This window comes from Artemia franciscana, chromosome 5 (genome assembly GCF_032884065.1).
Source record: "Artemia franciscana chromosome 5, ASM3288406v1, whole genome shotgun sequence".
Classification (NCBI taxonomy): Eukaryota; Metazoa; Arthropoda; class Branchiopoda; order Anostraca; family Artemiidae; genus Artemia; species Artemia franciscana.
In genome coordinates, this window is record NC_088867.1 from 30,321,127 (window position 1) to 30,339,911 (window position 18,785).

The 18,785-nt window shown below is 35.9% G+C and overlaps 1 protein-coding gene across 6 annotated transcripts in view; it reads left to right on the forward strand.

Moving 5' to 3' along the window:
* Positions 1 to 18,785, forward strand: part of LOC136027242 (GTPase-activating protein CdGAPr-like) — a 225,586-nt gene that overhangs the window by 124,594 nt on the left and 82,207 nt on the right. The window contains exon 1 of one of the 6 annotated variants that reach the window (XM_065704313.1): positions 11,278 to 11,485. The exons of the other annotated variants lie outside the window; for them this stretch is intronic. Coding sequence (XP_065560385.1) covers positions 11,454 to 11,485 — 32 coding nt within the window. The 5' untranslated portion in view covers positions 11,278 to 11,453. Of the gene's footprint in view, positions 1 to 11,277; positions 11,486 to 18,785 lie in introns of those variants that run through there. 6 annotated transcript variants of the gene reach the window in all.

The following is an 18,785-nucleotide window of genomic DNA, read 5'->3' on the forward strand; positions in this document are numbered from 1 at the left end:
ACGGTTTACTTTGAAGTTCCAGTGCGAAGAACTATTGGTACATGAAAATTTTTATGGAACTGGAGCTTCTTGTTTGGACGCTTGCTGGGCGTATCTTGAAAGCCGAAGCAGCTTAGAAATTGTTAAAAGACTTGAGTCCAAGATCATTTGAAGATGAGAAAAATGTTGGAAGTTGCTGCCTCTCTAAGTGACGAAGTTGAGACCTGTCTCAGAGCTACTGACGAACTTTCAAAACGTGTGTTTTTGCTGAGTGTACAGAAGCACTACGCTTTGGCTGCAAAGTGCATCTTAAAGCAAGCTTTGAACGGAGAATCTTTCTTGTTCCCGAAAAGCTTGTCTTTCTTGTGCCAGTTTTCGAAGCCAAGCCAGTTTTCGAAGTCAAATTCTGTTCAGGGTTTGTTGTATGTCGCCCGAAAACTGCCCATCCCAGTAAAAACTTATTTGCTTCTAGACGAGTTTAAGCTAGTTCAGATGAATGAGTTCCTATCTGTGCAGGCAATGATAGATTAACAATGGAATATACTCATTGAAGATGGGAAGTATCCAAATTTGGCTGTCATGGTGAAGAATACATTGATTATTTCTCATGGTTCGGCCAGTGTTGAGCGCGGTTTTCACTGTCTGGGAGAATCCTCAGTGAGCAGAGAGCATCCTTGAATGAGCATACATTCAATTTCAAGCTTTTTGTAGCTTACAGGTTGCGTCGAGCTAGTGGGAGTTCTGAAAAGGTTTGTGTTACTGAAGATTTGATAAAGCTTGCCAAGTCAGCGCGGAAGAGCTATCGAAACTATCTGGTATGGGAGAAAGAGTTGAGAAAAAAAAATGAAGAACGGCACAAGTTGGAAAAAGAAGAACAGCAAAATCAGCAGCTAATCCCTGAAATGTCGTCGAGCAAAGAAATGATAAAGACTCTTGAAAAGACTTTGAAAGAACAAAAAGGAAGCATTCGGGATTAAGGAAAAAGCAACTGATTAGATGCTTCAAGAAGAAAGGAATTGACTGAAAAAAGAAATTCAGAAGAACTGTATGGTAAAAATCCAGCTTGCTCAGGTAATGCTAGGTGGATCATTAGCACTCCGCGATGAACAATAAAAATTCCGCAGATCTTGAATGCACGCAGACGGCAATCCAGAAGAAGAAGCAGCTGCTCATAACTAGTCTTTTCAAACAGTCAGAAAAGTGAGAAGTGTGCTTCATCCAGTTTCATTTTTTTTTGTACTTTATATTTTTTTACGTATATATCTAAAATAAAAATACAGGATCAAAATTAAAATTTGAAAGAAAGATTGAAAGGTGTTGTGGAAGGACAAATCTGCTCTATAACCCTTCTGGGATGTGATGAAATTGCATGTGATCTATTTTCTAGCATCCCTGGCCTCCGATCCTAGCTATCAAAGGGCATACAGTACATCTGTATTATAGATTACGGGTACATCTGTATACATCTGAATTGGCGTAATCAGAGGAGTGACCACTTAAATAAACCGTTTTATTTGATTTCAAATTGGACGAATAGAATTTATCATGTAGTATTGAACTTAAGTGACAGCATGTATTAACATAGGCGTAGTGTAACCGCTTGTATCATCATATTCATGGGAATGAGTGCTCCTGTAAACACTTTTAGAGTGAACTTATGGTGAGCCATGTCCCACTTCCAAGCTCCCCAATGCCCCCCTACCTTTCCCACCTCCTGAACTTAGAATTTTGTTTGAACTTAGAATTTTTTCGTGTCTTAAAATGACGTTAAATATGCTTATAACAAAAGAAATTATCTTGTAATATTTTCGAAATACGAAATGAAGATGCCATAGATATGTTAGTAGTGATTTTTCTTATTAAGAAATCAATGTTTTTAGCAGCATTTTTTACTTCCTTTTTTTTGGGGGGGGGAGACTTGGAAATTTTTAGTTTTTTTACATTTCTTAAAATGACCATAAGTATACTTATAACAAAAGAAATTCAGCTGTGATATTTTCGAAAAACAAAACGAAAATGATATATAATGAAAAAAGAAATCACCAATACAACAGCACAAAAAAAAGAAGACAGAAGGAGAAAAGGAAGACTGTTTTCCTACATTAGTAATTAATATAGATCAGTACTTGAATGAGGCCTTAACCCTACTCATCCATACAATCACATAGGCCAAACAGCATAGCCACACACAATCAACCATAAAGAATAATCCATGGACAGGCAGTCATGTCGCAAATAAGTATAAGTCGTCATCTACCAAATATGAAAAAAAAACAAAAAATAAATAAATCAGAGGCAACAACACAACACAAGGGCTCATCAGGAGAATACACACTTGTCTATAGGGTTTCGACACTTTAAATTCCCTATCCAGGAAAGTGGCGTGCCTACCATAAATTCCCTATGGTATCCCCGTGTTCTGTATCACCCCCAAAATATATGCCTATGAAAAAACAAATGTAGAACAACCATGTAACACCAAAGCAAGCTTATCCTACTTTAGTTCTGGCTCTCGTGTATTTAAGTTACCAATTCACAATCAATATTAAAACCTAACAATTATTCAAAAATTTTCACTGTTAAAATTTCTCTATTAATGTAAATGTGACCTAGATAAAAATCTAGGAAATATATACATATATTCAAATATATACTAGGTAATATATCTAAAATAAAAATACAAGGTCAAAATTAAAATTGGAAAGAAAGATTGAAAGGTGTTGTGGAAGGACAAATCTGCTCTATAACCCTTCTGGGATGTGATGAAATTGCATGTGATCTATTTTCTAGCATCCCTGGCCTCCGATCCTAGCTATCAAAGGGCATACAGTACATCTGTATTATAGGTCTGGTAGTAACAATCGTAGGTCCCTAAAAGTCCCTTTTTTGGTTCCAAACTAAGTCCCTATTTTCTTGCCACTAAACCTGTGGCAGCCCTGTAGTTAATATTCTGTCATTCAATTTTTTCTTTTTTTTTAATACATTTAATCGCTGCAGTCCCTTGTTATTACATCAAAGAAATTAATACCAGAGAAATTTTGTTAATCCTCAGGCACATTTCTATTCTATCGGTCTTGGACGCTACCAATCAATTAACAGGTATCGATATATACAATTTAAAAGCAAGCACTGGGTGGTTTATAAGGGTAAGTAGCCCCTTTTATATATTGGACAGCCTTAGGCATGATTTGAAAGACGACGAGAAATTATTTTTTTTAAATAAAAGTAAGGAACGCTTAAAAACTTTAAAGTAACAGAGATTAGGGGGCTAACCCCTTCTCGAGCCCCTGCTCTTTAACCTAAAGTTCTACAGTGCTATAAAAATAGCTTTTATTCCAGTTCAACGGCCATCGTGTTGGAGCAGTGGTTTCTATAGATTTAGGACAAACGGTCAAACTTTAGAGTAGAGAGTGGGGGGATGGTTGATGATTTGACAACCCCCCTCATATGATGAATAATTGTTATTACATTTAAGACTTAATGTCGTTCCTAATTCTGTTTGAAAAAAAAACTTTTTTTATTACTATTTAATCCGCAGTAAGATCTACAAATTTCTGCATGTTTCTTCTGATTTAGCCACATCTCCAAACAAAGGCATTGGAAGCGCCGTATTCCCTATTTTCACTGTTATACCATGCCTACTTTGGGAAACCTACTAAATTAATAATAAATATAAAAAACAGTTTAGGTGAGAGTGAGCTACCTCTCCTAAGTGAAACGAGTAATATATCATTAATTACTACAGAAGGGGCACCAGAGGGTCCTCATTGTATATACAAACCTCATTGTATATACAATAAACCTCATTAGTATTTTACAGAGGATATATCATTAGCATAAACCCGTCAGGACATGATTAACATATATTCAACCTTCAATGAATAACAAGAATAACCAGTTACATAATATACCTGTCAAGACATGATTAACATATATTAAATCTTCCTTTAATAAGAGGAATGATGTTATTTTATATACATGTCAGGACATGATTAACATATATTTAATTTTCACTGAATAAGAGGAATGACGGGTTAAGTAAACCGGTTTATATAAATTCAAGTGGGATGGTAGAATTGGCGTAATCAGAGGAGTGACCACTTAAGTAAATCGTTTTATTTGATTTCAAATTGGACTAATAGAATTTATGATGCCATACACAATCAATCATAAAGAATAATCCAGGGACAGGCAGTCATGTCGCAAGTAAGTATAAGTCGTCATCTACCAAATATGAAAAAAAAAATCAGAGGCAACAACCCAACACAAGGGCTCCTCAGGAGAATACACACTTGCCTATAGGGTTTCGGCACTTTAAATTCCCTACCCAGGCAAGTGGCTTGCCTACCATAAATTCCCTATGGTATCCCCGTGTTAGGTATCACCCCCAAAATATATGCCTATGAAAAAACAAATGTAGAGCAACCATGTAATACCAAAGCAAGCTTATCCTACTTTAGTTCTGGCTCTCGTGTATTTAAGTTACCAATTCATAATCAATATTAAAACTAAACAATTATTCAAAAATTTTCACTGTCATAATTTCTCTAGTAATGTAAATGTGACCTAGATAAAAATCTAGGAAATATATACATACATACAAATATATACTAGGGATCAAAATTAAAATTAACAGTAAACAGTAAACTGGTTTCATCAAGTGAATATTTTTTGAAGGTTGCCTTGTGGAAATAGGTTGTGATACTGATAAACTTTTCAGCCAAGTGTTCCAAATCTCGTGTGCTAAAATATTGTCTGATATAATCACACATCTTGCACTACATTATAAAAATCTTGCCTTGATATAACGGGAATTCTCGATTGCATTATCAAAAACTGCATTATCAGTTGCATTGTTCTACTATTATCATAATCAATGCACAAACACACAGAGACAAGCAAGTAGCTACTCAGACACACAGACACGGAGATAGAGACAAAAATTTATACAAACACACATATTCAGACACACAAACATACAAAGAAAGACATGGGGACAAGTAAAATATCCGCTCTGACACACAGGTACAGAGAGAGAGAGAGAGAGAGAAACACACACAAAGTTAGACGCACATACATACAAGGGCAGACACAGAGACCAGCAAACACCCGCTCAGACACACAGGCATAGAGAGAGAGAAACAAGCAAAGAACTGCTCAGACCCACAGGTAGAGAGAGAGAGAGAGAGACATACAAACACACAGAGTTAGACCACAAATACACAGAGACAGTCACAATGACAAGCAAACACCCGCTCAGCCGCATAGGCACAGAGAGAGAGAGAGACAAGAAAACAGCCGCGCAGACACAGACACAGGGAGAGACAAACAAAAACACATACAAACACACTAATTCAGACACATAAACATGCAAAGAGTGACACGGGGGCAAGAAAAACATCCGCTCGGACACACAGGCAAAGAGAGAGAGAGAGAGAGAGAAACAAACACACACAGAGTCAGACGCACAAACACACAAGGACAAACACAGAGACCAGCAAACACCCGCTCACACACACAGGTAGAGAGAGCTACAGACAGACAGACAGACGAGAGAGAGAGAGAGAGAGAGATTCTCTTTGTATGAATGTGTTTCTGAGTGGCTGTTCGCTTGTCTCTGTGTCTGTCTATTTGGGTTTCAATCTGTGTTTTATTTGTTTTTTCTTTTTATCTTTATGTAGGCGTGTCTGAGTGATGATTGGCTTGTCTCTATGCCTGTCTTTATCTCTTTTTGTGTCTGACTCTATGTCTTTGTATGTGTTTCTCTCTGTCTCTCTCTATTCTTGTGTGTCTGAATGTCTCTGTGTGTGTCTTTGTGTGTTTGTGTGTCTGACTGTGTGTTTCAATGTGTTTTGTTCCTCTGTGCCTGTGCGTCTGAGTGGCTGTCTGTTTGTCTCTGTGTCTGTCTTTGTGTGTTTGTGTGTCTGATCATACATGTCTGTGCCATAGTATCTCTTGGTATACGATCAATGGTACTCAATGTTCATATTATGTTCGATCAGTGTTCATATGCGTATTGTTTTTCATCGATTCCTCTTTATATTCCTTTGTGATATTATCTTCCAATGTCCTTTTTAATTTACTTGTGATTTCATTGTCGATTGCCCCATTATTTATACATAGGTAGTAGTTTCGACATGGAGACAATATATGGTTTATGATATTGGTGCAGCAATACGCCTGTCTTCTTTTTTACCTTCTGTTGCATGCTAATGCCTGAAAGATGGTGATAGCATTTATCAACAGGTAACGTTTTACCAGAACCATGTGCAAGAAGCTTTCCCTCGTAATCAACTATTAGTTTAATGTTTGCATTCTGTTTCAATGCTATCATCTCTGGAAATGTTACTCTCGCATATCCACTATCATTAATGTTGAAGTTTTTCTATATTCTAAAGAAATTGAATCTCTAATCATCATGAAAAGCACATATACGTTTCAAAATATTGTCACCACTAGTACTTTTTTCGTAGTTCAAATATTTGTCTTTGTCAGCATTCAACGCAACGATAACTTTGTCATGTGCGCACACTTTATTGGAGTGTTTCATCTTCAATTTCTTTAATATGTGATGTAAGTGTTTATCCTTCCAGTGCACAATTTTTATTGATCTAAAACACAGTGAACCAACTACTGTCGATGACCAGCCATGGAGTACCACGGGGATGGCCGCATAAAATATAGAAAAAATAACAAAATTTTGCAATGAAATATTTTTATTGAAATAACGGCATGTAGAATATCATCATAAAAATTTAAAACAAATGCTTTGAATCCATTACTTAAAACACTTCATTATGTTTTCTTTTGACACGACACTCATTTCATTTTGGGGTCTTATATAAGTTGAAGACAAAATTTCTAAGTCCCTAAAAAATTCGAAAAAATTTTGTTCCAAAAAAAATCACAGCTAATATATCTACATCATGTTTCTTGTTTCGAAAATATCACAATTGAATTTCTATTTTTTATAAGTATATTTAATGTAATTTTGAAACATGTAAAAAAAGATGAAAAATTCTATGTCCTCTAAAAAAGTGAAAAAAATTTCACTACGAACATTAGTTCTCTAATAGGAAAAATTACGACCAACATTTATCATCTTCATTTCGTATTTCGTAAATATCACAAGTGAATTTCATTTGTTATGAGTATATTTACTGAAATTTTGAGACATGAAAAGATAGTTGAAAGAATATCTGAGTCCAAAAAAATAAATCTGAAAAATTATAAGTTCAAAATTTATACCTATGTTAATATTTGCTGTCAAGCTCAATGCTATATGATAAATTCTACTAGTTCAATTTGAAATCAAATAAAACGGTTTACTTAATTGGTCACTCCTCTGATTACGCCGATTCTACTATTCAATTTGAATTGAAATAAACCGGTTTAATTAACTGGTCATTCCTCTTATTCACTGAAGGTTGAATACATGTTAATCATGTTTATGCTAATGATGTGTCCTCTGTAATGTACTGATGACTGATCAGGTTCATGGTATATTCAATGGGGTTTAGGACATAATCTTTAGAGGTCCAGGCGCTCCTTCTGTAGTAATTAATGCTATACTACTCAAATGTTACCAATCAAAATCCTGGAAATTAAACTGCTATTGTATATTCATATATTTTCTCTTTGATTTTCTCGTCACCATAAAAAAAAGTATAAAAAAAGGGCCAATTGCTTTGTGTGCTTTCTCAGAAAGAAACACTGATGCCTAAGTTTGTACTATAATATTCGATATCATTAGTAAATTTAGTCAATAAATAAATCTCGTGTTTCTGTCGTGATTTGCTTAGAGAATATTCTTATCTGAGCCATTGAACAATGGTATGACTTTTTCTTACTAAAGCAGACCAAATTCTTATTTGAATACAATTGTTTTTTGTTGTTGTTCTTTTTTTACTCGTTTCGCTTATTTTCCTTAATAGCTAAGTGGAATTGAACACAATAGATTAAGTTTTTTTTATTTATAGAACTTCAAATCGTGACTTGACAAAGTGGGTCAGTCTAACAAAGCCATTTGCAAATATCTTTAGGGTTTCCATTATTTTTACTATTTTATATTACCATTATGCCGTAGGAAGCTAAGCATAAGATTTGACCATTTTAACTTAATCAATTTACAAATTACAGATAGCACTGTGAAGTTTAAATTGAATCTTCTATTGTCAACATGTTACTTAATTAAAAGCATAAATTACATGATTGTCAAACTTCAGAATCTCTTAGAGAAACTTTCACTCTTTTATTAATTTCAATTTCGTCAGAATTGTCTGTAGGACATTTAATGAACAAGTCTCATAACCGTCTCTGTTTTTCTTTAAAAGAAAAAGAAAATAAAAACACCGAAGACGTCGTATGTTGCTTTTCTGGTTCTATTGTTGGTTTTTCTTTTCTGTTATTTTCCTTTTTTTTCTCAGAAAAAAAAAAGAAAACAGAAAGACTGAAAAATAGGAAACTTGGTTGAAGCTCATTCGGGTTTGAAAGTGGTTTTTATTTCATTTTCTTGTCTGGGTCGTTCTTTTTCCCTGTTGGCTCATAGAGATATAACTTAAAGTTAATCTCGAGAAGAGCATATATTACCGTAAATAATACTGGTAATTTCACTCCCGAAACCCAATCTGTTTTAAATTTTAACGTTGCTCTTTACTTTCACCTGAAAAAACTCGTTTTTTAAATAGGGTCTCTGACCGTTTTCTAAATCATGCCGGAAAATCCCTCTTCCCCCTTCCGTTTCAAATTTTCCCGAAAGTTTTGCATAAATTACAGCCCTTTCCCCAGGGGCAATGGGAATTATGACATTCCCAAAGGCATAGTTATTGGACCTTTCAATGATGCTTCCAAATGGCTATATCAAAATTGTGGCCGTATATCTTTACAGAAAAAGGGCCATGAGCGGCTAGTTGCCCTCCAATCTTGTTGGTTGCTTAAGAAAGGCGCTAGAACTTCTAATTTCCGTTCAAAATAACCCTGTCGCGAACTCCTAAGACCACTGGTTCGATGTGGTGACGAATGGAAAAAAACAACAACAAACGAAGAAATAACAAGCATTCTGGCAAAAATGCCAGAATGCTTTCGTCTGGGAAAAATACAGAATTCTACAATTTTGTAGATAGGGGCTCGAAACCTTAACAGCAAGGTTCTCTGATATGCTGAATCTGATGGTGTGATTTATCGTTTGACTTTTGGGATGTTTCCCTCCTTTTTTTCAAAAATCAAGCGAGTGTTGTCAGTTTCGTAATTTTGATAGGTAACATTTGAGGAATTTCTAATATCTGAAATCAGCATTAAAAGCCAATTCTTTTGAAGGATCAATTGCTACTGATCCCCAAAGCATTTTATTACCACGAACTGCTGGGTTGTTAGAAGAGATTTCTTCTTGTCATTTGCACAGGCAAAATAAATGGCTAAACATTAATTTCAGTCTAAGCAGTATATTTAGTTTTTAGGAAAGGGCAAAGGACACTGGTCTTTTAGGGGATTGAAGGGTTACGATAATACTATTTTATGTGTTATTTCCTATTTGTGTCAAGTCTGGGTTAATTGCTCATTTTATTGTTGTTCGCTTCAAGTTGCATCTTTTAATTCATACTATTACTGATTTAAAGTTCCATGCTCTATTACTCTCCACCGAAAACGTTTTTTTTTCAAATTAACAGAACTAAAAGGTTGCAATAAGTAAAGAATAAGTTTAATAGTTTACTCATCTTTTTAATTAAGGGTTAAAAGTGTTCATATATGTTAAGGTTAGATTAATGCAGTCTTTTGTGATATTTTGTTATTATTACATAGGAATTACTGCCGAAATAAAATTTTCTGTGATTTCTAAGTAATTTTCTGAAAGGTATTTCTTTTAAAACTGAATCTTGTGAGGAATAAATATACTGACACTGGGTTTTAGAGGTTTGTCGCTGCTAATAGCAAAGCAGTAATGTGAAACATTACTGCTTTGTCAAGATGCATTTTACCAAGAAAATCTGTGTGAAATTTTCCCACTTAAACCTAATGCCAACTTTGCTGTAAGAAATAAAGTTGGCTATCAATCTCGGAAGTCTGGAACAGTTTTTAGTCACTTGTTCATTTCTGACTGTTTTGTCCCATTGGCAATGGTAAGTTTGCTTTGAAATTGTGGAAGTGAAAGCTAATTTGGAAAGCTAATTAAAAAAAAAAAAAATACTTCGACAAATCTTTCAGTTACGCATAATGTCCATTTTTGTTCATCTTGTACAACTATGTTTGTGTTTGTGCTATGCTTGTTTCAGAACATGCAATTAAACTTATACTAGTGGAAAACTCCACATATTCTAGTATAATAAAAAAAAATGTAGCCTATCCATATTTTTTTATACTTGTTATTTTTTTACAGTTTAACAAATGAAATCGATCATTTTATTCAGGGCGGGGGAATTACGTCGATTTTACGAATTTGACTATTGGATTTTCGATCCAATAGTTCACCAAACAAAATTTTTATCGTTTAAAAACTAGTGAGAAAAAGTAATATGAATCAATTTTATATCTGAAATTACGAAATAGGAGGGGTCGTTTCTGTTATACCTATTTATTCGTGGATTAAGTTGCTTTAATTTATGGGTATTAAGTCGGAATAAAACAGTGATGTAGGGCAAAATGCATGGGAAATATATAATTTGGGTTATATTTTTGCATATTAGGAGGGGGGTTTTGGGGGTAAAGTAAGTTGAAGCGCGTTTAGGAATTATCTAAGTAATTCTAAAATACTTACATCATTCCTAAATTCGCTTCACTTTACTTTGCCCCCAACTCCTTCAATTTTCAAATATAAAGTCCAAATTATATATTTCCCGTGCATTTTGCCATGCGTCATTGTTTTGTTTCAGCTTAAATCCGTAAACAACAAGAAATATATAAATATATATTACATAGAGGCACTTGTGTAACATAAAAGATTCAAAGGATTTCGGGATTATTAGATAAGCCTTCACAATTTTCTACACTGTGTCTTTAACCCCGGCAGAAGGTTGCCTTGTAGAGATCAAATGAAAAAAGACTTTGATGCTTATGAGTTTGTCAATAAAGCAATCCAAACGGAGACTACATTTGTTTCAATTCTTGGCGAGCACAATCAAAGCAATATTTTTCTCCTGTTTCTAAGTAGTGACAGGGAGAACTAGTGTTTCTGAATCATCCCATTGCAGAGAGGACTAATGTCTACTACTCTCTTCGGGCTGTGGATTCACGCAAAATGAGGTTCCGGTTTCTGGAGTTTGCCTTCCAGCAAAATTTCTGAGCTCGAGAGCTGAGACTCGTCGAACAGCTGTCTATTTTCAGTTTAGCTGTAAGATTCAAATCTGTGTGTTGATTTTGAGAGGATTTTTAGAAAAAAACCAAATAAGTGCATAATACGGATTATTACTTTTGGCAAAGTTATGTAAATGCGTAGCTTTAAAGATGTTTGGGCGACTGTGACTTCAAAATAGAACAGGGAAATGACGAAGGGGGGTAAAGATGAAAACCATAGGTAAGTTAGCCCATCTTTCGAATAAATGGTAAGGTTTCTCCACCATTCCAATAAATTTAAGCCGTTGCCTCTGAAAGGATTTAAACTATTGTCTTAGCCATCGAGACTATAAATGGTAAAATTCTATATGACGGGGAATTGTTACTACTGTCCTGAAAAGTAGGACAGTCTAGTTGAATTCGATGAATAAAACACTAAGGGTAAAATTCTAGTTAATTGACTTCTTGCTATCTTGGAAAGGGTTTAGGTTAGGAAAATGAAACTTCCAGGGATGGGTCTACAGGCTAAAGTATGTCCTGGGAAGGTATTTTAAAGTACCCACCTCCACTTGTTCTCCCTCTAGAGGGCCCTGAAATGTGCCTACATGACAGGTCTACACCTATTGAAATTTTGACAAAACAACATTTTACCTTAATTTTCAGTTACTAGTTGCTTTTTCTCTTCCTTTAGTTCTGTAAATTCAATTCCTGTTATTTGAGTAGAATTTTGAGCCATATCAATGTTTTTTTTTCAAAATTTAGGAAATATATTTGCATATCTTTAAAACCTTATAAAATGGAATTGAGCAAAGTTATGAAGCTGAAAACAATTTTGTTGTACTTCAATTAAGCAGAAGATCTATTTTGCAAGGTTTCACTTTTATAACACATATATTTTAAAGGTCATCAAAGGTCAGGGCCATCTAGAGGGAGAAGGAGTGGAGGTAGTTGCTTCAAAATACCTTCCCGGGACATACTTTAGTCTTTAGATTCATGCCTGAAAGTTTCATTTTTCTAACCTAAACCTTTTCTGAGATAGCAAGAAGTCAATTAAATAGAATTTTACCCTTCAATTAAGCAGAAGATCTATTTTGCAAGGTTTCAATTTGTGTAACACACATTTTTAAAGGCCATCAAAGGTCAGGGACCTCTAGAGGGAGAAGGAGTGGTGGTAGTTGCTTCAAAATACCGTCCCGGAACATACTTTAGTCAGTAGATTTATCCCTGAAAGTTTCGTTTTCCTAACCTAAAACCTTTCTGAGATAGCAAGAAGTCAATTAACTAGAACTTTACCTCTTTTCTCTCTTGCAAAACTACCGCAAACTCACCGTTATGGAGTTATTCCGGCCCAGATATTCTTGTATTTACACATATAGAATTGCAATCATTTCCGTTTTCGTTGATCGGATATTAGTAATCGCGAATCTGTAATAGTTTAGAAACAAATTTGGGCTATATATTTGCACATTAGGGGGGTGGGGGTAAAGCATAGCATATATTAAATACGTAAACTAACCATTGGTGTATTTAATATATTATATGCTTTCGCCCCCCCCCCCTAATGTGCAAATATATAATAACTCCATAACGGTGAGTTTGTGGTAGTTTTGCAAGAGAGAAAAGGTGTTCAAAAAGTCAAAATGTATCTATTAACAATAGTTTCATGACCCAAAACAATTGTTCAGGTAATACCAACATTGACCTACTTTTCTTTGAGTTAGCCTTTAAAATATTGAATCTCACAGTCACTTTTCTGATTGGCCTAATTCACTTCTCCGCCCTTGATGATCACTTCCCCGCCCTGGTATAGCCCTAAATAAAACATTTCTTCGTTGTTCTCCATCTCTTGATACGTCGTGTTTCTTCTTTGTAAACTCAGCCATATCTAGAATAGCCTAGGAGGAAACGGTATGGTAAAATTCTAGTTTAGTGACTTCTTGCTATCTCGGAAAGGGGTAGAGTTAGGAAAATGAAACTTTCAGGTAGAATTTTGGGTTAACAAAATTATTTAAATATGAATTAAATGTGGATAAAATTGAAGAAAATATAATAACCTAATCGGATAAATAGAAACATGTAGTACATTATGACGTAAGAGTTTTATTATGTCAGTGTTTTCTTTTAGTTTTGTGCATAGCCTAGAGTAGTATCTGGGATCACCAGAGGAGAGGATTCATTTGGTAATTTTCCGATTAACTCAGTAATGGATAGCTAAGAAATAGCCGAGACATATCTATAGAATCAGAATTTTATCCTGAATCCAAATGTAACAGTCATTTGCATCGGAAATTAACTTTATCTCTCCCCTCCCCTTATATGAAAATATATAGGCTACCCTGAATTACATAGACCTATATGTAAGGTATTTTCTATTATTTTGACAAGCTTTTGAAAGAATTGGAAAAAAGAGTGAGCAAGTCAATATAAGGACAAATAAATAATTCGAGTTTTAAATGGCTGTGAGAACACTTGTCATCATGAAAGAAGAACAGGTCAGTCACGTAAATGCTTTCCGGTGAAATGTTGAAGAGCCGCGGTTAGCTAAATGTTAATTCACTATTATTTGCTGTAATTTATGGCAGTTAAAGTTTACCGCAAATTTTGTTATTGTGGCTGACGTAAGATATTCCATCAACTGTCCTTTTGTTTGTGTCAAAAGCATTTTGACATTCAAATAAGTGACCTTGTTCTGCGGAATCTACTTGCTTCTATGTAATTGATGTGACTCAATATTGCGTCTTTGTAAACCTATAACAAAGAGCACTATATGAAGACACACATGATCCGTTATTTACCCAGGTTTCTTGATGGAAAGTTGTCTGGAAAGTTGTGCGAGTGTTAATCGTGTAAGATCGAAATGTTTTTCGATGTCCAATTAGTCAAGTTAGCTAAAATATTAGCTAATCAGATTACAACGAACAGAAATCACTAAGATAAAATTAGCAGAACATAAAATAACATAGTTAAATTCAGTAAACTTAAAATGGTGGGAAATCACCACAAATTAGAGTAGGGGAACTCTTCCCTAAACTTCTCTAATAGTTAGAACGCCATTTGCGCTGAAAACGAAAAATATTTGGACATAAAGGCCATGTCCAGGGAGCTACAGGGTTTGAACCCCCCCCCCCCCTCCCAAAAAAAGTTTTTTAAAATGCATATAAACAACTGTTTGACGCATTTTGTAAGGACATTTTTGTACCCTCCCCAATGAACAATAGTCCCGGATACGCCCTTGTCGGATATTGTATTTTTACTTGCAATGTAAAAGAGATTAGGAGCACCAATCAGGGTCTCAGAAATGAAACGGATAAGGTTTCTTGATGTATTTGCGACTTCTAGTCTAGTTTCAAACAGTTCGTGGTAACGAACTGTAGTAAGGAGCGACCCGGCTCAATTGTAACCGAAACTCTAAACAAGAGCTAAGAGCTCATATGGCACTTGTGACGAGGCGAGAAGAGCCAAGAGATCATATGGTATGAGCTCTAACAAAATTCTATGAATCAATAGATTGATTTAAAAAGGAAAATAAGAGGCTTAATGCCGGTCAAGATTTAAAATAAGAGCTCTGAGTCACAAAGTCCTTCTAAATATCAAAATTCATCAAGATCCCATCACCCACTCGTAAGTTATAAATACCTAATTTTTTCTAATTTTTCCTCTCCCTTTTGCCCCCCAGATGGTCGAATCTGGGAAAACGACTTTATCAAGTCAAATTGTGCAGCTCCCTGACACGCCTACCAATTTTCATCGCCCTAGCACGTCCAGAAGCACCGAACTCGCCAAATCACTGAACCCCTCCCCCCAACTCCCCCAAAGAGAGCGAATCCAGTACGATTCTGTCAATCACGTATCAAGGACATTTGTTTATTCTATCCACCAAGCTTCATCCCGATTCCTACACTCCAAGTGTTTTTCCAAGATTTCCCCCTCCAAATCCCCACAATGTCAAAAGATCTGGTCGGGATTTGAAATAAGAGCTCTGAGACATGAATTCCTTCTAAAAATCAAATTTCATTACGATCCGATCATCTATTCGTAAGATATAAATACTCCAATTTTCATGTTTTCCAAGAATTACGGTTCCCCCCTCCAACTCCCCCGAATGTCACAGGATCTGGTCGGAATTTGAAATTAGAACTTTATAGCACAAGATCCTTCTAAATATCAAATTTCATTAAGATCTGGTCACCCTTTCGTAAGTTACAAATACCTCAATTTTCAAAATTACCCCCCCCCCAATTCCACCAAAGAGAGCAGATCCGGCCCAGTTATGTCAGTCACGTATCTTAGACAGGTTTCTATTCTTCCCATCCAGTTTCATCCTGATCTCACCGCTTTAAGTATTTTCTAAGATTTCCGTCCCCCCAACTGCCCCCCCCCAATTACGCTTGATCCGGTTGAGATTTAAAATAAGATATTGGAGTTACGAGGTCCTTCTAAATATGAAGTTTCATGAAGATCCGATCACTCCTTCGTAAGTTAAAAATACGTCATTTTTCTTATTTTTCAGAATTACCCCCCCCCTCCGCAATTGAGCGGATCCGTTCCAATTAGGTAAATCACGTATGCAAGACTTCTGCTTATTTTTCCAACCAAGTTTCATCCCAATCCCTCCAATCTAAGCGTTTCCCATCATTTTAGGTTTCCCCACCCCAAACTTCCCCCAATGTCACCAGATCCGGTCAGGATTTAAAATAAGAGCTTTGAGACACGATATCCTTCTAAAAATCAAATTTCATGGAGATCCAATCACCCGTTCGTAAGTTAAAAATACCTCATTTTTTCTAATTTTTCAGAATTAACTACCCCAAAAAGAGCGCATCCGTTCTGGTTATGTCAATCATGTATCTTGGACTCGTGTTTTTTTTCACCAAGTTTCATCCCGATCCCTCCACTCTAAGTGTTTTCCAATTTTTAGGTTTCTCCCTCCCAACTCCCCCCCCCCCAATGTCACCAGATCCGGTCGGCTTTAAAATAAGAGCTCTGAGCCACGATATCCTTCTAAATATCAAATTTCATTGAGATCCGATCACCCGTTCGTAAGTTAAAAATACCTCATTTTTTTTTATTTTTCAGAAATACCCCCCCCCCCCAACTACCCAAAAGAGAGCGGATCTCTTCCGTTTATGTCAATCATCTATCTAGGACTTGTGTCTATTTTTCCCACCATGTTTCATCCCGATCCCTCCACTCTAAGTGTTTTCCAAGTTTTAGGTTTCCCCCTCCCAACTCCCCGCCCCCATCACCAGATCCGGTCGGGATTTAAAATAAGAGCTCTAAGACACGATATCCTTCTAAACATCAAATTTCATTGAGATCCGATCACCCGTTCGTAAGTTGAAAATACCTCATTTTTCTAATTTTTAAGAATTGCTCCCCCCCCCCAACTACCCCAAAGAGAGCAAATCAGTTCCGATTATGTCAATCATGTATCTGGGACTGGCGCTTATTTTTCCCATCAAATTTCATCCCGATCCCTCCACTCTAAGTGTTTTCCAAGATTTTAGGTTTCCCCCCCTCCAACTCCCCCCAATGTCATCAGACCCAGTCGGGATTTAAAATAAGAGCTCTGAGATACAATATCATTCCAAACATCAAATTTCATTAAGATCCAATCACCCGCTCATAAGTTAAAAATACTTCATTTTTTCTATTTTTTCCGAATTAACCGGCCCCCACTCCCCCCCAGATGGTCAAATCGGGAAAACGACTATTTCTAATTTAATCTGGTCCGGTCCCTGATACGCATGCCAAATTTCATCGTCCTAGCTTACCTGGAAGTTCCTAAAGTAGCAAAACCGGGACTTTAGGTTTTCCCCCTCCAACTCCCCCCAATGTCATCAGATCCGGTCGGGATTTAAAATAAGAGCTATGAGACACAATATCATTCCAAACATCAAATTTCATTAAGATCCAATCACCCGCTGATAAGTTAAAAATACGTCATTTTTTCTATTTTTTGAGAATTAACCGGGCCCCCACTCCCCCCCCAGATGGTCAAATCGGGGAAACGACTATTTCTAATTTAATCTGGTCCGGTCCCTGATACGCTTGCCAAATTTCATCGTCCTAGCTTACCTGGAAGTGCCTAAAGTAGCAAAACCGGGACCGACAGACAGACAGACAGGCCGACAGAATTGGCGACCGCTATATGTCACTTGGTTAATACCAAGTGCCATAAAAATGGAATTTTGATACCAATAGTTACATCAAAGGAATGGCATTTTAAATAATGTTTCATCAAGATCAGTTATACCCATCAAAAGTTACGAGCCTGAGAAAATTTGCCTCATTTTAGAAAATAGGGGAAACACCCCCTAAAAGTCATAAAATCTTAACATAAATAACACCATTTGATTAACCGTATTAGAGAACCTTATTGTAGAAGTTCCATGCTCCTATCTACAAAAATGTGGAATTTCGCATTTTTTTTTTTGCCAGAAGACAGATCACGGATGCGTATTTATTTGTTGTTTTTTTTTGTTTGTTTTTTTCCCCAGGGGTGATTGTATTGACTGAGTGGTCCTAGAATATCGCGAGAGGGCTCATTCTAACGGAAATTAAAAGTTCTAGCGCCCTGTTTAAGTGACCAAAAAAATTGGAGGGCACCTAGGCCCCCTCCTTCGCTCATTTTTTCAAAAAGCCACCGGATCAAAATTCTGAGATAGCCATTTTATTCATCATAGTCGAAAAACCTAGTAACCATGTCTTTAGGGACAACTTATTCCCCCGCAGTCCCCGTGGGAGGAACTGCAATTTACAAACTTTGACCTGTGTTCACATGGTTACTGGGAAGTGTACAGACGTTTTTAGGGGGATTTTTTTGGTTTAGAGGGGAGAGTCATGGGGGGAGGGTTACGTGGGAGGATATTTCCATGGAGGAACTTCTCATGGGGGGAGATAATTTCAATGAAGGGGCGCAGGATTTTCTAGCATTATTTGAAAAAACAATGAAAAAATAAATATGAAAAGTTTTTTCTACTGAAAGTAAGGAGCAGCATTAAAACTTAAAACGAAAAAAATATTACGCATATGAGGGGTTTACCTCCTCGTTGTACCTCACTCTTTACGCTAAAGTATTCTTAGAAATTTCAACTATTTATTCTACGGCCTTTGTGATTCATAGGTCATTCTTAAGGAATTGAGACAAAATTTAAGCTTTAGTGTAAAGAGCGAGGTATCGACGAGGGTTGAACCCCCTCATATACGCAATAAAAACATACCAATATAGAAGTTCTTTACGCAAGTTAATTCGTAAGTTACGTATATTTTTTACCAATGAAAACGTTTGTAAAAAATAAAAAGTTCTAGTTGCCTTTTTAAGTAATCAAAAAAATGGAGGGCAACTAGGCCTCCTCCCTCGCTCCTTTTTCTCAAAATCTTCCGATTAATTACAATTAATTAATATGCAAATTTCGTTTTAATTATTTATGTACCGAGAGCCAAGATCAAAACATGCTTTAATTCAAAAACGTCCAGAAATTAAATAAAAAAAAAACAAGTTTTTTAAATGAAAGTAAGGAGCAACATTAAAACTTAAA